At 51.4% G+C, this 22,677-nt stretch overlaps 8 protein-coding genes across 8 annotated transcripts; 4 read left to right on the top strand and 4 right to left on the bottom strand.

Annotated features, from left to right (window-relative positions):
- Nucleotides 1-59: 59 nt before the first annotated feature.
- On the bottom strand, nucleotides 60-2,837 carry AYO20_00994 (hypothetical protein; the record flags this gene model as incomplete). Its single annotated transcript, XM_022639301.1, has 2 exons — nucleotides 60-2,562; nucleotides 2,611-2,837. 2 exons carry the CDS (start codon nucleotides 2,835-2,837, stop codon nucleotides 60-62), a joined length of 2,730 nt encoding a protein of 909 aa, XP_022504609.1.
- Nucleotides 2,838-3,506: 669 nt separating this feature from the next.
- Nucleotides 3,507-6,622, bottom strand: AYO20_00993 (hypothetical protein; the record flags this gene model as incomplete). Its single annotated transcript, XM_022639300.1, has 2 exons — nucleotides 3,507-4,986; nucleotides 5,055-6,622. The coding sequence occupies 2 exons, from the start codon at nucleotides 6,620-6,622 to the stop codon at nucleotides 3,507-3,509; spliced, it is 3,048 nt and encodes a 1,015-aa protein (XP_022504608.1).
- Nucleotides 6,623-7,719: 1,097 nt separating this feature from the next.
- AYO20_00992 (hypothetical protein) lies at nucleotides 7,720-9,180 on the top strand (the record flags this gene model as incomplete). The annotated part of the gene is made up of 5 exons (XM_022639299.1): nucleotides 7,720-7,904; nucleotides 7,957-8,035; nucleotides 8,088-8,117; nucleotides 8,168-9,052; nucleotides 9,109-9,180. 5 exons carry the CDS (start codon nucleotides 7,720-7,722, stop codon nucleotides 9,178-9,180), a joined length of 1,251 nt encoding a protein of 416 aa, XP_022504607.1.
- Nucleotides 9,181-9,598: 418 nt separating this feature from the next.
- Nucleotides 9,599-11,050, top strand: AYO20_00991 (hypothetical protein; the record flags this gene model as incomplete). Its single annotated transcript, XM_022639298.1, has 1 exon — nucleotides 9,599-11,050. One exon carries the CDS (start codon nucleotides 9,599-9,601, stop codon nucleotides 11,048-11,050), a length of 1,452 nt encoding a protein of 483 aa, XP_022504606.1.
- Nucleotides 11,051-11,766: 716 nt separating this feature from the next.
- On the top strand, nucleotides 11,767-12,401 carry AYO20_00990 (hypothetical protein; the record flags this gene model as incomplete). The annotated part of the gene is made up of 3 exons (XM_022639297.1): nucleotides 11,767-11,800; nucleotides 11,888-11,970; nucleotides 12,117-12,401. 3 exons carry the CDS (start codon nucleotides 11,767-11,769, stop codon nucleotides 12,399-12,401), a joined length of 402 nt encoding a protein of 133 aa, XP_022504605.1.
- Nucleotides 12,402-13,873: 1,472 nt separating this feature from the next.
- On the bottom strand, nucleotides 13,874-14,278 carry AYO20_00989 (hypothetical protein; the record flags this gene model as incomplete). Its single annotated transcript, XM_022639296.1, has 1 exon — nucleotides 13,874-14,278. The coding sequence occupies one exon, from the start codon at nucleotides 14,276-14,278 to the stop codon at nucleotides 13,874-13,876; it is 405 nt and encodes a 134-aa protein (XP_022504604.1).
- Nucleotides 14,279-18,334: 4,056 nt separating this feature from the next.
- Nucleotides 18,335-19,823, bottom strand: AYO20_00988 (hypothetical protein; the record flags this gene model as incomplete). Its single annotated transcript, XM_022639295.1, has 2 exons — nucleotides 18,335-19,009; nucleotides 19,062-19,823. The coding sequence occupies 2 exons, from the start codon at nucleotides 19,821-19,823 to the stop codon at nucleotides 18,335-18,337; spliced, it is 1,437 nt and encodes a 478-aa protein (XP_022504603.1).
- Nucleotides 19,824-21,215: 1,392 nt separating this feature from the next.
- AYO20_00987 (hypothetical protein) lies at nucleotides 21,216-22,345 on the top strand (the record flags this gene model as incomplete). Its single annotated transcript, XM_022639294.1, has 2 exons — nucleotides 21,216-21,449; nucleotides 21,533-22,345. 2 exons carry the CDS (start codon nucleotides 21,216-21,218, stop codon nucleotides 22,343-22,345), a joined length of 1,047 nt encoding a protein of 348 aa, XP_022504602.1.
- Nucleotides 22,346-22,677: the final 332 nt, after the last annotated feature.

The following is a 22,677-nucleotide window of genomic DNA, read 5'->3' as shown; positions in this document are numbered from 1 at the left end:
GCCTGCAAAATGCCCATTTTCCATGTCGTCTTTGTCTGTCATCCATCTATGTCTGCTGGCTAATACGCGCCGTATGCTTTCTGGGGTCGTAATGCCGTCCGGGGCATCCTCGACGGCCCGATGTCAATCCTGCTCAATTCAAGCGCCAGCGAACTCTCTCCATCATATGACGGGCCACCGCCGTACCCGCCACTCTCCGGCAGTGACCCTCCCATGGGCGGATTTGCTGGCAAAGGAGAATATTCGGGTTGGTATTGAGATCCCGGTGGTGGTCCGTATCCACCATGGGGACTGTAACTGCTCGCAGACGGAGCTTGGTATTCCGGTGCTGGAGATCGCTGAAGCGAACCGCTGCCAGGGGAAGAGTGGATCGTATACCGCTGGTTCGAGGGACTAGCCCGCTCACTTGAGGCGCCATTTTGTGCAACAGGGCCTGTCTGAGGGTTCGGATATGGTTGAGTCGGGAGAGGTCGGTTTGGCATCTGTTTCCGCAGCCTGTTTCGGCCACTGGGAGTTTCGACTTGAGGGGAAGCGGGAGCCGTGGATGGAGGGGTCGACGTCTGGTACGACGAGGACACCGGAGCGTTTGGAGAGCCTTGATAAGGCGACGTTGCAATCGAGTGTGGTCGAGCCGAGGCGGGCGATGATCCTGTGCGACTGTGCGCCCGGACTTCCTCTCTTGTGCGGATCCTAATGACGTGCTCTGGTTTTCGCTGTTTTCTTTCAGGTTCGGGCGCCCATGTATCAGAAGGGAGATGGTCCGAGGGATCAATCACTCGGCCATCATTCCCGATAATTGGGCCTTGATCCCTAAGTTTGTCGGCCGCTTTCTGTCGCGCCATCTCTACCGAATCTTCTGGGGCATTGAATGCAACGTCAACCGATGTTGAACCAGTGGCAGGATTCAACACATCGTACGATCCAGGCCCAAATGGAACACTGGATATCTGGTTGCGATCATCACTGTTTGGGAACGTTGGGGTAATGGACTTCCGGGGGATACTGTGGTTAGAATTAGGGGTGATCGGCTGGGGGCGAACGACCACCGGAGCGGATCTTCGGACGTGTCTATCATCCTGCAATTCAAAGTTGTCGAATGTTTGTGCCCGCCGCAGAGGTTCGTTACCTACTGATCGCCGGAAATGCTCTTGGAAACTTTCCCCTTCGCGCTGTTGGTCAAAATTGGGATCGCGACTCTGTTCAGGACCTGGCACGCCACTTTCGCTAGAGATTGGTTGAAGTTGATTGATATCACCGTTGTAGGATTTTCGCTTATCGGATGGGAACAAGGGATATCGATCGAGGTCCATCGGTGGCGGCGGACTTGGCTCATAGGATTGCGGCGAGGGAATATGATGTTGTATTTCTTGCGAAGGGCTCGCTAGGAATGGATCATAGTCACGCTCGAGCCTCTGAAGAGGGCTCCTGCCTTCGAGGCTTTTCATCTTGACAGGTGTGTGGGGTGCAGGTTCTCCATACGAGTCTCTGTAACTCAACGACGATGCCGGCACTCTCGTCATCGTACCTCGGTGAGCAGGAGGTGGCGGTGGTGATCCATCTTCATCGAACCGTGGATCGGAGTACATCGGAGCGACTCCAGGCATATCATTTGGATTGATGGATTGGCGGAGTGGACTGTCCCGGTAAGTGGCGTATTTGGTGGGAGACGCGCTGCCCCTGCCGTTCCACTGCTGGCTCTGCGGGGGCATTCCTGGTGGCGTACCCTGGGGCGTCATTCGCGGCGGAGAGGAATGATACGGGGCTTGATCCAGCATATCGTATGGCGAGTGTGGTGCCGACGAGGAATGATGGTCTGGTGGTGGTGGTGGCCCTGGCACAGCATGTGATAGTTGGGTTTGCGACAAAAGTCCTGGTTGCTGGTAGGAATCCACCGCATAGGGGTCTTGCTCCCCGTACCCCGCCATAGGATCGTCGTGATTGTTGTAGTACTTATCAGAGGATTGACTCTGCTGGTAAGGTGAACCGGAGCCCTGGAGCAGTTCGTCAGGGTCAGGGCCGAATCGAGGGTTGAGAGAATATCCAACATCGTCTGGAGTCTCGGGAACAAATCGTTGTTTTGGTGGACGCGGCGGAGGGTTGCTATTCGTATACCCATGGCCTGGAAATGCATCTGGTGACTCTTCCCGAGACCATCGCTCGACACTTCCAGTGGTGGAAACACCGGAATGCCCACCAGGACCAAGTGGAAGAGGTCTCCTCTTGATCTCACGGGGACCAAGTTGGCGAGAGCCAGAAGGTATGCTCGAAGCGTCACTGACTATGGTATGAGATTTGTCTCTTTGTTTCTGCTTCTCTCCTAAAGATTCTGGCTTTGGTCTTGTATCATAATATGTCAGCTCAATCCGGATGTCACCTGCATATTTCCCCTTGAAGTTCAATTGACGCCACTGGTCACTTTGTCCACCGCCGGGGATGATGACCTGTGTGAGATCTATCCAAGCTTCGCCAATGAGATCGGTCTTCTTGTCGTCGTTGAAGACAGAACATTTCAATTTGTAATAGTCAGGGGAGTCGTGGACAGTAAATCGGAGTTCTTGGTCCCTGGTATCCGTCAGCGAGATGCTCGTCCGTTTTTCAGATTCTCCTCACCATCTGGGTGTTTGTCCCCCTCTTTTATCAGTTTCCGTCTTTTTGGCTTCCTTTCCGAGCCTCATAGCACAGTAAGGGTCTTGTTTGCCCATGGTCTTTCGATTCGGCAGGTTTTTTGCCCTGTCCACCACGGCGACGAGGGTGCCAATCTCGGGGCCATCGAGGGTCATGTCTGCAAATATTCCGGCAGCATGAGCGGCGTTGAGGGCTCTCGTTTTGGAAGCCATGTTGGCAAAGATAGAGGAGACTGACTACCGTCCTGCGGTGTTGATACTGGGTTGTTGAGGTTGTTGTGAAGGCTGCGGCATTCGAGGCAGAAATAGTGGTTCTGGTTCTTCAAGGCCACATGGTGTCAGTTGCCGGGTAGAGAAAGACGTTAGAGATTGCGAGGGAGCTATCGAATGCTTCCCAAAGGAGATTTGCCGAGTGACAGTTTCTGAACGAAGGACAGAATTGAGTTTGTGTGGACAAAGGGAGCATTGAGACTCGAAAGTATGTAAACCAGGCGCCAGCCACAGAATTTACGCGTGCAATTATGCAGAAGGCTGGGAAGTTTCCGAGGCGGCAGATGTGAGGGCATTAGGCGACAGATTGCTTCCTAATGATGATTAGGACACTCAATGTCCTATCTACGTGAAGAATAGAGAGATTGAGTTCCCCGTCCAGATGCTGCACCCTGATCAATTGATGGTTGATGGTATGCTGTGTCGTACCACAGCAAGCTGCCTCAGCAGCCAATCATATGGATTTCCAATTGTTTTGGAGGTGACGTCGATCTTGGAGTCGCCAAGCCCTGGATCCAGTGTGCGCCATTCCATTTACGGTTAGTCTGTCTGTCATTTTGCTGATCTGTTTGGGCGTCTGGATCAATGGAGATGATATTTCACGGGTCCTGCTCATAGTTCGACTCTTTCGGTCGTCTCAATCTTCTCGGGATAGCTGAAGCCATGTTGCCGTCGGACCTCATCCATCACCTCCATGATCAACACACTTTCATCCAAGCTTTCATACCTACCCTCTGTACGTCCATCCACAATGGCTCTCCCGGCTTCATCGGCCTCCCAAAACATTCCGTGGCCCTCGCCCTCTGCATTCATTGCATCTCCAAAACCGTTGAACCACCCACTTCCTTTACCTGGACCAGGTTGCGTCCATTCTTTATCCTCCGTGGTACCGTCGGTGAGGATCAGCCTGGTCTTCGTTGGCCGGTATGCTGGTGGCCATACTTGTATTTCGCCCTTTGTGCCTTGAATCCGGACCGCAGGACCAGAGGTGCCCTTTCCATCAATGTCACTTGATGTGCGCATTCCCGTGGTTGCCACCGCGTGCATGTCGCCACCTTGTTCGGGGTCGCGAGGGAACGTAAGTATTATGGTGGTCGTCTCGTCAACGCCTGTTGGTGGATACTTAACCATACTAGAAACAACCTTTGGTGGTTGGCGGCTCGCGGGTGCTTGCGTGGTGTACAAAGTCTGAAAGACCCACGTGAGGCTGTAGATTCCCAGGTCTAGAAGAGCGCCACCCGCCAAATCTGGATTGACCATCCTGTGTTTGCCGTCGGCCCAGACCTTCTCCGGGTCGGAAGCGCGAGAATTGTCGGCAAATACTCTGACTACATAACCCAATCTCCCAGAGCTGATTGCCTCACGTACGTAGACAGAGAGGGGGAAATAGCGTGTCCACACTGCCTCCATCAGGAACAGGTTCTTCTCTCTTGCCTTCTGGACGAGCTTCTTCGCTTGGGAGGCGTTGACAGTGAAGGCTTTCTCGCATAAGACGTTCTTGCCAGCCTCAAGGCAGAGTAATGCGTTCTGGTAATGATGGGAATGAGGCGTAGCTATATACACAATGTCGATGTCCGGGTTCTGCACAAGCTCCGCGTACGATCCATACGCTTTGGCGGTCGACGGAGCCTTGACCTCGTTCAAGAATTCCTGTGCGCGGGATGTGCTGGAGCTACTAGCTGCAGCAACCACGGTATGTCTGACATCGTGCACACCGCGAGTTGCAGGATCAACCAGAAGGTCTTTCGTGAATGTAATGGCAATACCTCCGGTAGCTGAGTCATTGTTAGCCAGTTGCACTTCGGCGCGGAACACGGCATCACTTGCCCAAAATGCCCCATCGGATCGTCTGAGGAGCCATGTTGCCAGTTCGAGAGTTTCTCTTGTCGCCAACTGGTAGAGGAATGACAGAAGTTGAAGGATTTTATCCCAGAAGACCCTTGACCTCAGATGCCCCGCATATGAGATAATGTAAAGTGAGAACCACGGCAACTTCCGGGGAAACCTTAGACCGACAGTGACCGTTCCGGGCCTCTTCAGGTTCCGTGGCGCAATATAGCCGAGATTCCACAATGTCGACTTCGGGCGGTTTCTGCAAGTACAACGAAAGGCTGAAATATGTCCACTTAGCCGAATTGCTGCGCAGCCATTAGCTCCAACATTCCCCTGGTTATCCCAGCTTGCTCTGCTCGATCGGTCTCTTCGTGGACACGGTCCCGTAGCTTTTTGAGGTGCTTTGCGAGATCCTCGGATTCGGAGAGGTGCTTTGAGTATAGGTCCATGATGTTCATCGCGACTTCCACGCACAGGGAAACAAATGCTGTGCTGGAGATGTTCCTCCATATCCAGTGCAAGATGGGCTGGAGATCTGATTCGGTGCGGTCTTCGAGGGCAGCACGCAGTGCAGATCGATAGCGGAGAGTGTTCAATAAGGTGACAATCGTGAGCCTATCAGCACCTTGCAGAGCAATGTCTAACGCCTCCCGGTATCTGCCTTTGTGCAGTTCTTTTTCCCACAGAGTCAGCTTCTTCTGTTTCGGTCGCACATTTCCTTCGACGATGATGTCAGCATCTTCGCCCGCATAGTCGCGCCCTCTGAGCCGCTTTTCGAGTCCCCTTGGGCGTTTTTTGGCCTGCTTCTTGTCGTACTCTTCGATCGTCCCTGCAATCAGTGCTTCCATTTGTTTTTGTCTTTCCCGCTCTTTTACTTTTTGCTCCCCAGAGAGTCTTGTTCTGATGCTGAGCTGACCAGTGGACATCCCCACCACAACGTGCGTGTCTTCTCGAGGGTTTCCAGCCGTAACGACCGATGTTGAAAGGATGCCGGCGGGGTACTTGGAACCAGCAACAACGTTCCACCCCGTCATTTCAAAGACTTTCAGATGTCCATCTAGGCCTCCACTAACCACTCTTGATCCATTGGATGCCAGGCACAACGAAGTGACTGTTTTTTGGTGGTTTTTGATCATCTGCAACGGTCGTCCTGCCACGATATCCAGCACTGCAATCTGGTTCTCGGCTGACGCCAGGATGGTGGTCCCAGATGGCATGCATAAGACATCTTCAACCGCGGCCACATGTTTAAATGTCATGACCGCCGCACTTGGCGTGCGAGGATCCCAGAGCCTGATCGTCTGATCATAACTACCCGACACAAACAAATGGCTCGACTGTCCTGGTAGAAACGCACCCGTCCGCACGTAGTCCTGGTGGCCGCGAAAGGTCTCGACGCTACTCTCGCTTGGAAGATCCCACAGTCGAACCGTTCTGTCGTCTCCGCAGCTCATCAACGACGTGGTCTCCTTAGGACTCCATCGAACCGTGCGCACTGGTTGTTTCTGTTCTTTCCAGGTCTTCAAAATAGCTCTTGAATTAACATCAAACACCTGGATCGCACCAGTCTCATCGCCTGCCGCAAGGACTCGTCCATCGTATCGGGCTTCTCCACTGTAGGCAATATCGTCGAACCGTGTAACCGTCTTCAGAAGTTTTCGGGACTTGACAGAGTAAAGTTGCACCCGCGCACCAGTCGTGACAACAAAAAAATCGGCAGGATTCTGGCCAACACTAACGGGCTGTGGCTGCGAAATATGTGTAATTGCATGCTTTGTCGGCGAGGGAATGTTCAGAGGAGATTTGAAGGATCGCCAGTACGTCTGCTCCGGCGTCAGAGAAGAAGGTCGAGCAGGCAACTTGACCTGAGCAATTGGCTGGACATCGGCAGCCATTGTGCTCGTTGGTGTCCGAGAAAGCTGGTTGTTCTGGACTGGCAGACAGGGTCGGTGTCGGGCCAAAATCTCATGGTTTTGATCAGCGCAGGTGAATTTTTCTCCAACGAGATGCAGGCAAATCTAATCTTATCTTGGAGTGAAAGTTTCTTGCTCCACTCTCCTCGAGATGCGCTAGAACAAACCTCACCCACATGTTCTTCGTTCTGTGTTGTGTTGTTCCTACACTACTTAAGATGACCCTATGTGGGCTACACGTTATACTGTCCTCGTGGAGTCTTCCAGTCTTCACTCCATAGATCCTGCTCACCCACGGGAAGCCATGAAGAGGACCTCAGGATGTTGTCACATTCGATCACGTTGGTCTATCAGTACGACGAGACTTGGGAAGACCGAGCCGCCAAACGTTCTACAAACTTTGGGTCTCGATGACTTGGTCTGCTGGAGAGTTACAAAGTCTTTATGGGTATTTGAATTGGGCCATAGTTGGAATACGAAGAGCAAGCAAACAAAAAATGAACAGTCGGCGGGAAGTACAGGATCAAGACTCGGGTATCTGTGTAGGACAAAACGTCGAGGACAAACAAATGAAGATGGCAAGATGCTCATTATCCAACCTGGACTGTCCCTAACAACACAAACATCTCGTTCTCTACATTGCATATCTACCTTTATCCTCTAACAACCCATTCTTTGATCAATCGACAGTGCGACTCCCATCACTCTTTCCGGCTACTCGTTCTCTGTGCAGCTGTGCCTCAAGTCTATCAAGCTATCCTGTCGCCTTCCATAACTTGGATACAAACTGATCAGCAGGTACAACTGCCTATCACGATGCTGCTCCAGTGAGTCTCTTGAGCACCGCACCTTCCCTGGGCTTCACCAGCCGCACTTGCTCTTTCGCATCAGCTTGCGTGGCATCTCTTTTCCTGCACGTCGTTTTCCTTCTTGTCCCATAATCCACACCGTCTCTCGTTCTGTTCCTCTTCGTCCAGCATTCTATCCCAATCGCTCATTGTTTCACGCTGTTAACCATTCTCTGAGCCGGATCGCTCTACAGCAGTATCTTCATCTTGCACCTTTTCCTTGCCACCACCATGGCACTATCCAAGGTCACTCGAGTCCCTGTTCTCCGCAACGCCGACTACAAGGCCAATGGTACCAAGTCTCTTGTCTGGCTCTACAACAAGTACAACATTACCCCAACTAGACCAGGTCCGTATCATCGTGATGAAAAGAATCGTCTCATGAAACGTCAGGACGATGGCTCTTCGACTGAAGTGTACGCCACCCTGTCTCTCTACCCTCTCCATTTGTCTAACCTAGTGGTAAAGCACTGCACAAGATCAGCAAAATGACGTCTACTATACTTGTCCAGTCACCATTGGCACTCCTGGCCAGAAACTTCAGGTGGTATGTTGGGAAACAGATCATACTGGGGAGTTTTATACTGACAAATACGAAGACCTTCGACTCTGGTTCGGCTGACTTTTGGGTACATCTCCTTCCCACATCTGTTGACACCATTGAACTAACCCTACCAAGGTCTGGTCCAGTCATCTCCCTGAAAGTACCAAGAAGAGTGGGACTGCGTCCGGTGCTGCCATCTATGATCCCAACAAATCCTCCACCCAGAAGCCCATGGCCGGAAGCACCTGGCAGATCCGATATGGAGATGGCTCCTCGGCGTCAGGAACAGTGGTTACAGATGTTGTCAAGGTCGGAGATATCACGATTGAAGGTCAAGCAGTCGAGATTGCCAGCCATCTCTCTAACTCTCTCACTACTCAGACTGCCTCGCAGGGCATCTTAGGCCTGGCCTTTGGCAATATCAATACAGTCACTCCCGTTCCGGTCAAACCCCCGCTTGACAACATGATTGCGCAGGAGGACATTCCCAATGACCAGGAGATTTTCACCTGCTACATGGGCTCTTACAAAGATGCCAAAGACCCCGACCATGGCGAATCGTTTTTCACATTCGGGAACATCGACAGTGAGGTGGTCCATGCGACTGGGGGTGAGATCTCTTACACGCCGGTCAACGACAGTAACGGATTCTGGGAGTTCGCTTCAGAATACGTCGTCATCAACGGGAAGAAAACCCCGTTACCAGGAAACACCGCCATTGCTGACACAGGCACAACCCTGATGATCATTGATGACGACCTTGTCGAAGAGATCTATTCTTCCATCCCAGGAGCGACATATGACCAATCCCAGCAAGGCTGGCTGATTCCGTCGGATACCCCTCTTGAGCAGATCCCTGATGTCGCTTTCGCCGTTGGAGGGGTAGAGATTGTTATCCAGAAGGAACACATTGCATTCGCCCCGCTCAAAAACACAGGAATGGTATTTGGCGGCATCCAAGGTCGAGGAAGATTGCCCTACAATATCTACGGTGATACCTTCTTGAAATGTGTATATGCGGTAGGTGGTCTGGGTCTGGATGTGACTCGTGAGCTCTGATCACTAACACAATGCAGGTCTTCGATGCTGGGAAGAAGCAATTTGGTGTGGTCCAGAGGGTTGATCCTACTCAGAAGATTGCCTTTTAGATTTGCCGTTCAGAACGGTAAGGACTTTTGAGCTCACAATTGAACAGATGATGGTGGTGGTGGTGAACGGCAATGAGCGACATACCTAGACACTATTAATATTCCTCGTGTCCTAAGGAGGGGGTTAGACAGAATCACTCGTATCAATAAACTATCCATCCAAGTTATTCACATTGCTCTGCTTCGACTCCCACTTTGGGCCTAAGATTATCAGAAGCTTACGTGTAGACCCATCCAGACTCGGGTTTTTCAGTTCATCAGGACGATAGAGGCGGGCAAGGAAAGTGGACAACTCTGATAGGGAAACAATAGCCCTGGGTGTGCCTTCCTACGGATTTCTGCCCGAGATGAAATGAGGTGCTTTCGGAAGCCGTGGATTTATCCTTCGCTCAATACACCTATGTTGATGAACTTCACAATGAGAAAACTCGCAGTATCATTAGTACAAACTTTTCTCCTGCTGACCCTGTTCGGTCTCCTGATCTTGCAGGAACTACACAATCAACCTCTGATCGACAGGCTGCATGACAGTCTGCGTTTTGCCACAAATGGACTCAATCGAACAGCCACTGCATTCAGCACCTTGACTGAGCCAGTTCAGCCTCTGGCCTCGCCATTGAGCTCGATACCTCCATCTACCGAAGCAAACTTGACCCAAGCCGAAGCTCAACATCTTGAGGAGGTTGATCACCTCACCCCTACATCCCTCCCTGCTCTCGTCCAGGTGCAGGAGCCTCAGGTCATGCAGATCGATTGCAAAGACAGAGTGGCGGATGGCGATTCGTTCAATAAGGCTAGAAGCTATGTCGACTCAATCATGAATCGTGGTAATGGAGACCTGCCTCAGCTACAGTGCCCTTCGGTGAACGCCAGCAGATACCTCAGTCTCCATAATGCAGTCTCCTCTAATTCAAAACCGAGGTTTTACTTTGCAATGAATCTTCATCAATCAGCTCATATCCTTCCACAACTTCTTGGGGCTATTGTAGAGATCGTTCGGCTTCTCGGTCCCCACGTCTGCGTCATCTCTGTGGTAGAAGGCAGATCAACCGATGGAACGTTTGAAATCTTGAAGAGCTTGGCAAAAGAGATGGAACATCTAGGAGTGTCCTACTTCCTGTCTTGCAACGAGCTGCAGCCTGGTGGAGAGGGCATGGAACGTATTTCCACCCTGGCGGAACTGCGTAACAGAGCTCTCTGGCCTTTGACCCAGCGTTCACAGTCGTATGACCCATCAACCACGATTGTCTTTCTGAATGACATTGCACCATGTGCCGAAGACATCTTGGAACTGATTTATCAGCGAACACTCCTGAAAGCAGACATGACCTGTGGCATGGATTGGTACAATTTGGAGGACGGCGGCACCTTCTACGACTCGTGGATCGGAAGACAGATGAACGGCGAGACCTTCTTTGAGGTGCCTCAGAGTACGTCCTGGGATTTTTCCAAGAATCTGTTCTGGAACCACGAGACAAGCAAATCACGGTATCTGCAGGGGCAGCCCGTACAAGTCTTCTCCTGCTGGAACGGTGCTGTGGCTCTTACTGCCAGACCTTTCCTGGAGGGAAAGATCCGGTTCAGGACTGAGATAGAGGAGGAGTGTCACCTCGGAGAACCAGTTCACCTGGCCAAGGATCTATGGAGGCTTGGCCATGGCAAAATTGCGGTGATCCCGAGTGTCAATGTTGGCTATTCGGTGGATGACTCGAGGAAGGCCAAAGAGGCACATGGATGGGTGACCAATATGACAGATGGGGAATCCATTGAGTTGAGAGAGATTGATTGGCAACAAAAGCCACCAGGTCAGATCAAATGCTTGGGGACTTGGGATCGTCCCTCGTGGGAGCCTTTCGACATTTATGAATGAGTGAATGCGGAGGGCTGCAAGTTTTACGGAATGAATGATGTTGAAGGCAAGAATCTGTAGAAGATGACAAGGTACGAGGAATCGTGGGACTAAACTTTCAAAGGGCCAATAGCCAAAAAGGGGGCGTCCACAGGCAGAATCACAGAACAAAAACTATTACCTGTCGCGGGCTCGAACCCATGCACATTCAGTGTTCTGATGCCAAAAAATTTTAATAAAATGCCGACGCATCAGGTCGGATTTATATGGTCCAAAGATTGATAAATGGAGTTTATTGGGCGTAGCCACGGCCATCTCTGGTAAAAGGCAAGAAATGGATTCTGCTATAGCTCGTCCCACTCCAACTGAAATTTTTCGGGGGAGAAATATATATCCTGATATTCTTGAAGTGGACATTGTCACGTGGGTGAGCCTCAAGATGGTCCCTTGCACTTTGTTTTCTTCCCCCGCATCCCAATGCCCTAGCTCCGCAGCGCAAGCTCTCTCTGGTCTGGTGGTCGGTCGTGGGGCAGGGAAGATTGCAGAACGCAGGTAAATCGTTCTCCCCCGGAACATTTCGTCGTTTCTCTTAGATGAAGTTACCATTAAAGATCAAAGGTTTGATACTTGATATTTGATATTTGATATCCCCCAGACGTGTGTTTCTGGAAGTGTCTCGCCTGTCAGGATTTTTTCATCGAGGCACGCACAGCAGCAGCGGAGAGAACAAGATTAAGATGGCCGCATGTATCTTTTGCAAGATCATCAAAGGTGAGAAAGGCCCTCGAATGCATTGACGGGTGTGTTTTTTCCTTAGGAGATCGGAGAGTGCTAATGACCCTGGGGGTGTTTTTGTAGGAGAGATTCCTTCGTTCAAGCTCTTCGAGTCTGAAAAGGTCCTTGCGTTTCTGGATATCCAGCCGCTGAGTCGAGGACATGCGGTACGCGAAGGCTCCTGACCCCTCCACCTCCCACCTCCGTTCCCGGCCCCAGCACATCTGAACACAGGACATATGGACACACAATCTACGCGCAATATCACCGCATTTCACGAAACCGAAAATAGCTAACTCAACGACGCAAATAGCTCGTGATCCCCAAACACCACGGCGTCAAGCTGACCGACATCCCCGACGACTCGCTGGTGGACATTCTCCAGGTCCTCAAGAAGATCGCCGTGGCGACGGGCGCCGAGAACTACAACATCCTACAGAACAACGGGCGGCTGGCGCATCAGGAGGTCGACCACGTCCACTTCCACCTCATCCCGAAGCCGAACGCCGCAGAGGGGCTGGGGATCGGGTGGCCGGCGCAGAAGATGGAAATGGACGAGTTGAAGAAGTTGTATGAGACGTTGAAGGCGAAGATGTAGGCCAGGTGAGGTGAGATGAGATGAGATTCTTGGGGGATTAGGAGGGGATGTGTGGATGTGGAGAATAGAAGAGCGGGAGATAAGAGAAAGAGAGAAGAGAGCATAGAGAGAGGATCTGGGTGGGTGTGTGTGTATAAGAGAGAGAGAGGGAGGGAGGGATCTTGAAAGATCTTGAGAGGTGCCGTGGCCCAGAGAAACAAACAACAAGACCTGGTCCATTTCAAACGAGCACCTTGGACCACATCAGCACCTCATGTGGCAATATGACCGCTGTACAGAGTACAAAGAAACACTCACTCATCCCTCCAAAGCCTCCCTCCCAACATTTCCCACTCCATTTCCGATTTCTGACGATTTGAACTGTTTGGTCTGGGTCGACCTTCGGGGGATAATCGGCATTTACATGATTGAGTGAACAACAACTAGGGTATCCAGAAAAAGAGTGTCTCAAGACTATGTATTTGGGCCCCCTATCAAAGACAAAAACCCCGTTGGATATTATTCCCATTTGCTTTATTTATTTCGTTTGTTGGTTCGTTCACCGTCATCAGGGAGGGAGACAGGTAGGTATCCGTCTCGATCTCGCCAACAACTGGAAACCGCCCACTGGTACTCCCGGAAATCTATCCAGAGGCAAAGGCAAAGGGCAAGGCGGAAGAATAAACAACGCCAAAGAAAACGTTCAATGAGAAGAACGAGGAACGAGGAATGAAGTTCTGTCTTGGAGAGAAAGGAGCCAGAGAAGCCAGGCAGATTTCACCAGCCCGCCATGAGCAATAGACTAACCAGGTTCCAATCACAGAAGAAAGGAAGAAAAGTCTAAAGGCTTGGATCATCGTCATTGTCGTCGTCATTAACATCATCATTATCGCGTGAGTCTGAAATATTCAAAAGCGGTAGGAGCAATGTACTCTGGTGGTGCTGTTGTACTATACATATCACTCGCTCATATGCATGCACGCATGCATTGTTTTGTTTTGGCCCTGTCCTCTACCACTCCCTTCATTTGTCTACCACCGTCTCTTTTGCCCATCCTCGGTCATCCAGTCTAGGAAAGAAATTGTTCAAAATCTTGACTTTTGACGATAGGGAAAACTGTTCAGTCCCCTTGTTTGCCCGGCCACCGCACCGGGGATGTTCAGGTCTCGATGCTGCATTGTTCCAGCTTTCTGCATCACAGAATCCCATCGCTCTTTTGGTCTTTCCTCATTCTGTTGTTCTGGGCGAGGGTAATCAGAGGGGGGCCATGAGAGAGGGAAATTGTGAAGTGGCGTTGGCCCAGAAGAGAAAGGGCGAGGTGGGGTTTCGTCCCGTCGGTCATATCATGTCGTGTCGTGTCATCATCAGATGCTTGGCTGCAGAGCAAGCCGCAGACAAGGCAAGGGGAAGAGAGAAGAACGGCGTTTTCAAAGCCGTTGCGATGGTTGGGGGAGGCAGCAGCGACATGCTCCTCCTCCTCTGCTCGGTTCGGGTCACTTGGTCTGCCGTGGCGGTCTTAGTCTCGTGATCCTCGCCCCCTGGCTTTCCCTGTCCGTCCATCTGGGGACGGCTGGTTTCGGGGTCATTGAAGTCGACATCGACGAAGTCCCGGTCCCGGTCGCGGTCGCGGTTCCGGTGGTGGCCGTTGCTGTCCTACTGCCCCCATCCTTTGGTTGTTGTTTTGACGGGGTTGCTGGACCGGGTGGTGGTGGCGGTGGAGGAGGAGGTAGTCGAGTCGACTGCGACTCTGTGGATTGGCTGATGGTGTTGGTGTTGGAGCTGTTGTTGATGCTGCTCACAAAATCGGACTTTGCAAGTTGTTCTTGCAGGTTGTTGATGAAGAGAAAGGTCGAGTCTTGAGGCGAGAGGTCTCGGTGAGAGCTGGCGCCGGCCGACATGGTCATTCTCGAGCTGGATTGAGGTAAGGATTGGGGTTGGGATCGTGTTGATAGAGGTCTCGTCCTGCTACTCAGTCTGCCGTTTGGGTTCGTGTTCGAAAGAGGATGCGACCGAGGACCCTAGAAGCATTGGTTTCTCCCGGATGGAACTGGACATGCAATGTCTGTCCCTCCCTCCCTTTCCCCTTTCCTAGAAGGGAAGTACTATGGGGTCAAAAGACCCGAGGCTCCTTTCTTATTTCACAGAAAGTGATGGTCTGGATGAGTGCGCGAGAAGTTTGAGCGAGTAAGTAAAGTGAGTTGAGTTGATATTATCTGGCCCGAACGTGTGCGTGTTTCTCTCCCTCTTCCTCCCTTTCTTCACTCACACGCCCACAACCACAGCCACTGCTTCGAGCTTCTCCTCTCCTCTCTTGTCCCCCTCCACCCAACACCGCGCGGGCGCGCGCACCCCTGGAAGTATTCGATGGGGTGGACAAGAATCTCTTAGAAACAGGGGCAAACAAGAAAAAGCAAGACGAGATTGTCGGGTAACGAGGGCTAAGTCCGAAGTGCCTGCCATTCGAACGTTTCCACGTTTATAAATCCCCGACCAGGGCGGAGAGGATTAGTAAGTCGTCAAGAAGGAGGAGGAGGAAGAGGAAAGGAGGGAAAAGAAAACAAACAGATACAGACTTGGGCATAAATTTACCCATTATAACGAAAAGGGAAGGGGAGAGGAAAGAAAGGGAAAAAAAAAAGGAAAAGAACGAGGAAATTGGAAAGATGATCGTTTGATGTTCATTAAACAAGACGCGTTTCCACTTTTTTTTCTTCTAACTTGGACTTGGTATGTATGTATACGGAGTATGTACGTATGTATTGCGTCTACGTAGATACACATATTTTATGCCCATGTACAGTACTCGGTTTTCTCGCCCAGTTAGCAGTCGTCCACCTGCAAGAGACGAAACAAAACCCGATGACATACTCAGACCGGGCTTGAATCCGAACAACACCATCAGAGCTCCTCCCTCCTCCTCCTCCTTCTTCCTCTTCCTCCTTCACCCCTACCCAGGGACAAGCGCGTGCCGGCCGGCCCCTCCTGAGAACGGTCTGTACCCGCTGGCGCTGGCGCTGGCGCTGGGTGAACTGCGGCCGAAGGTCAAGGAGGAGGAGGGGGAGTGAGTGAATTCGAGGAACACAGCCCCCTCCACTTCCCTCCCCTCCCTCACTCCAAGTTGCTCGGTAAGTAAGTAGTGAGACTACGGAAGTAGCTGATACATGATACATACCCTTTGGCACCTTGGGTTGCAGAATAGCTACTGACCGACACTACCACTACCACTACTACGTCTCTTACTACTCTTTACTCGTTATTCGTTACTCGCAACGTTGGGCAAGCAAGCAAGCAAAGTCCACCCACAGCGAGCGCGCGCAAAACGATCAGCGTTGCGCATATGCAGACTTCTGGCTGGACCCGGGGCGTCCATCAATACAGTTAGTCGTTACACCCTTGGGCATTTCCGCTTCCCTTTCCTTTTCACCCTTTCCACCCCTTCCCGCTCGCTCGCTCTCACACCGCCCACGGGTTGAACAGCCGGCGGGTTGAAGCGTGAGAACGTGGGAGCATTATTCCGGGGTAAGGCAATGGGTTGGGTAGGGGAGAGGGGGTAGGGGGGCCATCAAAACTACCTCCCTGGGAGACGAGACAGAAGATCATCCAGCATTGGATGCTAGAAGAAAAGAGAAGGAGAAAAACGATTCCTGGCTAGCCAGCAGCACCTCTTCTGTATCTCTTCTTCCCCCTCCCCCTCCTCCGTCCGACCAGCCAGAGACGAATGTGATAATGCAACGGGCTCTTTGCGCAAAGGAAATAACCCCCCTCCAGAGGTATTAGGCAGGTTCGCGCGCCAGGAAACCAAAATAATACTCGGTACCAAAAAAAATAGAACAAGATATTTTGATCAAACGGCCACCGACGTAACTGTGCATGAAAGCAAAATCCCTGAAGAACAGGGGGGTCTGCTGCTTGCTTGCACTCGGGACTTATTGTTCCACCAGAAATTCAAGGGACCCCCTTTGCCCTTTGCACCTCCAGGGGGCCCATCGTATCAACAATAACAGACCCCCAGGAGGGTTCCTCGCGTCGAATGGGTGGTCCCCGCCATGCTGGTTGGTGGCTGGTTGGGATCACCAAACTGGATACTTGCTTATGCGAGTCAGCGTCGTGTGTGGACCATCGGGAAGATTTGGTGGCTTCTAGCACCGGCTCCATTGGCCTGGACTAGGGAGTTCTAGACCGCTCCATTTCATGGATGTCGGCACCTCAGAGTTTTTAGGCGGATTTGGCGAAGATGCAATCATGTCATAAGTCGTAAAACCGAGTGCTGCCCAAAAGAAGGTCGAAGCCCTGTTTTGGGAGATAGATACTCGTACTCGGTAGACAGACTGACTTCTGCTTGAGATGGAAGAGACGTATAGACAACCCCGGAACAGATCTGAGGGGTTTTGCAATGCTCGACGTGTGCTTGTCGTGGACTCATCAACCTGTCCCATCGAGGACAGACAGGGGTCTAGTGCGTGAGTCGGACATACTCGGTACTCGTACAGTATTTGGCAAACGGACGCCGTTCTGCCACGGGTGCTTCGGTCTGTGCAAGCTCGTGCAGATCGTTCCATCGTCGAATCATTTCGAGCCGGCGAGCCTTGCCAGCTTCCTCGTTCAATGGAAGTACTTCAACTCGATACGACTGACCACATTCGGCCGCTCGTTTCTGCAGATGGTCAAGATCACGACATGCCCCTTCCATTCACAATCTGCGGCACATCAGTCCAACCACTGGGATCGACAGGTGGCCCAGGGGGGGAATTAATCCAGTGTATCGGTAAGAAATCGACTTACCTCCGCCCGCACCGTGTCTGATCCGACCAGGGCTTGGGAAATATACAAGACCTGTTCTCCGTGTTCCGTAAAAAACCCTGAACACGACGTTGACCCATTTGTACGAGGTATTCCGTCCATGGAGCAATACCTGCTATGATATGGGTCCATGACGCAACACACCAACTTCTTTCCGTCGAGAAGACGACGGACTTGAGGCTTGGTGGGTACCTTTGTGTTCAGAGAGCCGGGCCTTATCTCAGATTGGTGTCCATCTGCATAAGTCCAGAAGCAAAGCAGTGGCGGTGACAACACAAGAGACCAATCCAAAGTGAGGGTGGCCTTTGATAATACGGGAACATAGACGAGAGGTCAACAAGTGGGAACAGGAGTAGACGAGACCCGTGACACCAAATGCAGAAAGATGGTCCGCGCCTCGCTTTTTGCACGACGGCGCAGAGCTGCTGTGAAGTTCCGTCCAATAATCAACGAGGTGATCGACTTGACCCGGAAGGAAGCTCGGATGCTGGTCTTGACGTATCAGTAGTCAGTCTGTTCAAATCACTCTCAAAGGAGAAAAAAAGGGTGCTGTTCTGGCCCCAGGAACGTGTGATCTGGTCAACCGCCATCCGTCAATCTGGAGTGGATGTGTGGATGTGTGGATATTTGGTGGATGGTCCTCTCATTTTGTATAAGTGCGTCTTGGTGTTGTTTGTGGCCTTCTTCTGAACGATCGTATCGTTGAAATCTCCTTGTTTTCGATTCTTTTTCTTCCACAGACTCAATTGTAACTGTGCCCCAAATGCAGTAACTCGTTTTGGCCGTCCTCACCGTCTTCATCCTTGGCCGATGTGTAGCTCTGCATGCCTCCTGCAGGCCGGAGACACTATCCATCCCAAACTTCTCATCCAATGCACGGTCGACAAGATCAAGCACAATGACAAACAATCACAGTCGAGCTGTGTAACAACCCATCAGTACACCTACCAGGGATTAAATCATTAATAGTATATGTCTTCTCATACCAGTGCTATGTATCCTTGCACATGCTCGGAGCTGACCAATGTCCATCTAGACTCTGGCCGTATCGTATATCCTGCTGCCGCTTGGGTCCCCTTGATGGTGGTCCAAGGATCAAAATATCAGATATGGGTAAGGGCGTTTCTCAGGTTGGCTTCTGCTGCCACCAAACTTTAGTCGACATCATCGGCAGAGGTCTCGACCTTGGGTGCATCCGCTAAGGTCTCTGGCGACGTCGGTTTGAGATCCGCGTTCTCTCCCTTTCCCGGAGGCGGGGGGTAAAAGTTGATCTTGCCGTCTGGTCCGATCATGCCAGTGCGGTCGTAATACGTTCTGGCCCGCACATATTTGTCCAGTTTCCAATAGTTTTCGTTCAGCTCCTTCGCTAGGGTGTGCCTCTCTTCTTTGATCTTGTCCACATCCGGCCCTGTTCCTTTCGATATCCATTCAAATGTCTTATTCTGATATGCGCGAACTTGGGTGTCCCGCTCGGCTTGGAGAGCATCCCGCGGCCCTTCTTCCTTCATGGCGTCGTTCTCACCAGGTACTGGCTCCACATACTTATACTCCCAGTCCTCTTCTCCATCCAACTCCTTGATGATCTGTGATCTAGGGATAAATTTCTCGAGGTCCTCCACTCCAGACGTAAAGTGCACTTTGCCTGCTACAACAGGGTCGAGCCAGCCGCGGATGATCTTCCATATGCCTTGGAAAATCCATGGCGCCTTGTGGACGAGGACGGCGCCAAGGGACTCAGGATAATTGGCTTCAAAGATCTTGATCATAAACTTGACAGGGGTATAATCCATGTTGGCCATGGTGAAATTGGTCATGTCGAAAACTATACACTGAAAAGCAAAATGTCAGCTGTGCTTCGTTTGGATATCGGGCAAAACTCACAGCGGTCTCTATTGGCGGCCTCAAGGCGAGTCTGGCCGTCTCAATCACATAAACCGTGTACCTTTCAAGGGCACGTTCGGTCTGGTCGCCGCCTCGATGAAGGCGTACCCGTACAAAACACAGCGGTCTGCCTTCTTTATCGGTGCCGTGCAGGAAACTCTTCCCTAACCTTAGTTGCGCCAGGAAATCTTCTCCCTCTCTCTTGATGACCGGGTCACTGGATTTCGAGTCCTCTAGCGCACCCCCTTCGCCACGCAACACAACATCGTCGTCGACATGTTGTTCCTGACTTCGCCATCGCATCGTAGAGATCAACATGACCAGTGCCTTGTCGACATCCCATTTTCGTGCTCTTAGGAAGCGCAGCAGTAGTGCATCTGGATGGTCGGCCTTGACCATGCTCCAAAAGGTGCTGCGCAAGCTTTCAGGTGACTGTGTGGCTAATATTTGCTGGAATTCTTTTACTTGGCCATACTTGTCATCGGAATCCGCATGATGGCTTGGGTCTTTCGTCGGCGTGGCCGATCCGTTACTTGACTCCTTATCCTTGTGTCTCTTGAATATACCCAGTCGCTTTTTGCTCTTCTCTTTGTCCTTGACATCAATTTCTGATGCGGCATCCTCTGTTCGTGGTGTTTCTGTTCCACTGGCCTGTTGGGGGTCCTCTACACCAAAGATCCTCAAAGTAGCAGCCCAGAATTCGCGCAGTTTGGCTTCTTGCTCGGGCGTCAGATTACCCAGGTGCCCGGGAGGAGCAGGCATATCGATACGGAAAGGGTCGTTGAGATCTAAAGGTGTAGGGCTGGGGCCTTGGAAATTCGCGGTGCGGTCGCCCTTGTCGTGTGCCTCGGAGGGCTGATGGTGCCCTAAGTATTCGAAAAGAATTGCGACACCACAGGCAACGCCGAACAATAAAATGTACGAGGAGACCGAAGATTCCACAGGCGCGACAAGTCGTCGGACAGGACTTGTAGCAATAAAAGGGTGAGTGGGAAAGAAGTGAGGCCTTGTTTGCGGGCGAAAAAACGGATTGAATTTTGGGGAGAATGAACGCGCCCCTCTCCGAGTTGCGGAGGGGAAGAAAGCTGATCGACTCAATGGCAGCAGATGCTGACAACAGCAGTGTCGCATCTATGACAGAATGAAGAAAAAGAGGCCGGATCACACTTGATTATCAAAGATGCGAGATTGCCGCCTGTCTGAATGTTTTTGTTGAGCCGAAGAAGCCGTGAATTGAGGATAAACTCAGCACAAAACGACGACTGACTTCAGCAATTGCCATCATCCGCCTCACCGGGTTCCTGGTGTCATTGTTTCCCGTGGCGCAGGAGACGGGCGCGAGGGTTGGTAGCACAAAGAGTGGGAGAATTAGTGGATTCGGGATCGAGCGAGCAGGGATGGTGAATGGTGCGTTGGATGATTGATGGTCGTTTTGCGAGATTGGGAGATTCGTTAGGGATTATTATGTCATTGTTCATTGAAGGTTTGTCCGCAGCCGCAGCAGCAGTCGCAGTCGCAGTCGCAGCCGCAGTTGAAGCGACAGCCACAAACTGCGCTTCTCCCTCCTCGTCCTCATCCTTTGTTCTCACCTCTTTTTGTCGATACCAACTCAATTCCATTCACACCATCAGCTGGAACTGGCTGGAACTGTGCGCTCGGCAAAGTCTTCCCTCATGTCCATCCCCACGGAAGCCGCAACGACCCAAAAATGCTTGGACCGTCATCGTCAATGCGCTCCCAAAATGAACACACTATCTATGTCACGACTTGGGACATTCCCGATTATTAGCCAACATCGAACTTGCGTTGTTGATTATGATTAAAGAGAACGAACTGCACTCATTCACACACAAAGAACCTCTCGTACTTTCTGTTGGTGCTATCACAACGCTAACTGTCCGTGAAGAGTGAAGGGCTTCACGGTGTCGTGTGTACACCTCTGTCACCCTGAACGAGTTGTTGTCACCACTTGAGTAGTGACGAAAATCAGAATGCTTCCTCAAATTCACGATTTAGAATTGTAATGTTCAGAACGCGGTTTAATGGTTCTGAAGACGCGAGTGCCTATTTATTCCTTCTAAAACATGGGTAAGGTTGAAGTACTCTATCATCAGCACTCCTCTTTGTCTCAGTCAAGTCTGCTTTCGTTAACAAATGGCTACCTCCATCTTCATCCGTTCTCCTCTCGTCTTCCTCGTCATTTTGCTGGTCAACCTTCTCGTCCGAGCTCGACAAGACATTATCCCACCTCCAAACACACCAGTCATCGAGGGCCCTGAAGGATTGACGGATGCTCAAGTGGCTATCTTCTATCGCACATTCCAGGATGCCATCTACCTGGCTAGGCATACCGCTCTGTACTGGCCATGCGATGCCGCGAACGACGAGGTGAGTTGCTGCATCACCGTGTCTGAAATCAGGTGGTATATCCAGCCAGCCTTGATCGAAACCAGTCGCTGAGTACGTTCTAGGTTTTCACCCGCTATTTCGATGCCGAAGACGCCGAATTCGTCAAGAATATCTTTCGTGCAATAGCCAACATTGATTTCGACCTGGACCTCTCCGACCCAGAGACTGTCAGGCAGCTGGCGGAGGAACCCCTGACATACAACGAACAGTTCACACGTTTGTCGATTCATTTTCTCGGGGATCATCCGGGTTTGGAACAACCGGGCCTCCCTGCGCCTGACCACAGTTGCGCGGATGGTGCCACTTGGTTGGCCTTTGTGGTTCCTACACATGCTGGCGATTCGGCATTGATGTCTTTCTGTGCGCTAACGTATCAGCTCAAACCCATGCTTGCAGATGTAGAGAGGGCAGCAGACTGGGCAATCGACCCGACAAAGGACCAGTCGAATGGCCCTCAATACTATGATGGATATGGATGTGAGAACCTCGGAGATGTCGACAGTGATTGGATGCACAGCACTGGATCTGTCCTGTTACATGAACTGCTGCATTTCCCCGGTCTGTTCTCGGACGTCCCAGACTACTATAGGAAGATTGTGACTGCATACGATGAAGATACCCCGCACTTCATCTCAGACTTCTATGGAGACTGGCCAGAAGATGGATATGGCACCTACAATTCTGCCGAAATCAAGAGGTACCATCCACGAGATCAAGATTGGCTCGAGTGGTTGCCTATCTACAATGCGGACAACTACGCCAATTATGCAGTCAGCCAATACTACGCAAGAACATGCATGAGAGTATTCGGGGAGACACCGAGCGAAGCCGCTGCTTGGCCAGAACGGCCGCCTCCCCCCGACCCCTTTTCTTAGCGAACCGAGCGGCGTGCCATGATGATGGTGGTGGTGGTGGTGGTGGTGGTGGTCAATCATACTTGGATAATAGTGGCTGTTCCTAGGATGTCACGAAAGAGTTGTCACATTGTCACCGGGCTTCCAGTACGGAAAGGAGAAAAGAAAAGAAAATGGAGATCTAGGTAGTGAAGACGGGGTGCTCGTGTTGGGATGAGTATGTACCCACTCAAGTTCACCCGCTCTGTTCAATGACAGATCACAAAATCGAGCATTTTATCCTGCTTCATTCTTCTCATGCTGGCCCTGTTATCCACACAGTAGACTTTTCTTTGTTCAAGTCACAGTCAGGG

Source organism: Fonsecaea nubica, assembly GCF_001646965.1.
Source record: "Fonsecaea nubica strain CBS 269.64 chromosome Unknown Scaff4, whole genome shotgun sequence".
Taxonomy (NCBI): domain Eukaryota; kingdom Fungi; phylum Ascomycota; class Eurotiomycetes; order Chaetothyriales; family Herpotrichiellaceae; genus Fonsecaea; species Fonsecaea nubica.
The sequence above is the reverse complement of the archived record's forward strand: the minus strand, read 5'-3'. Positions and strand labels throughout refer to the sequence as shown.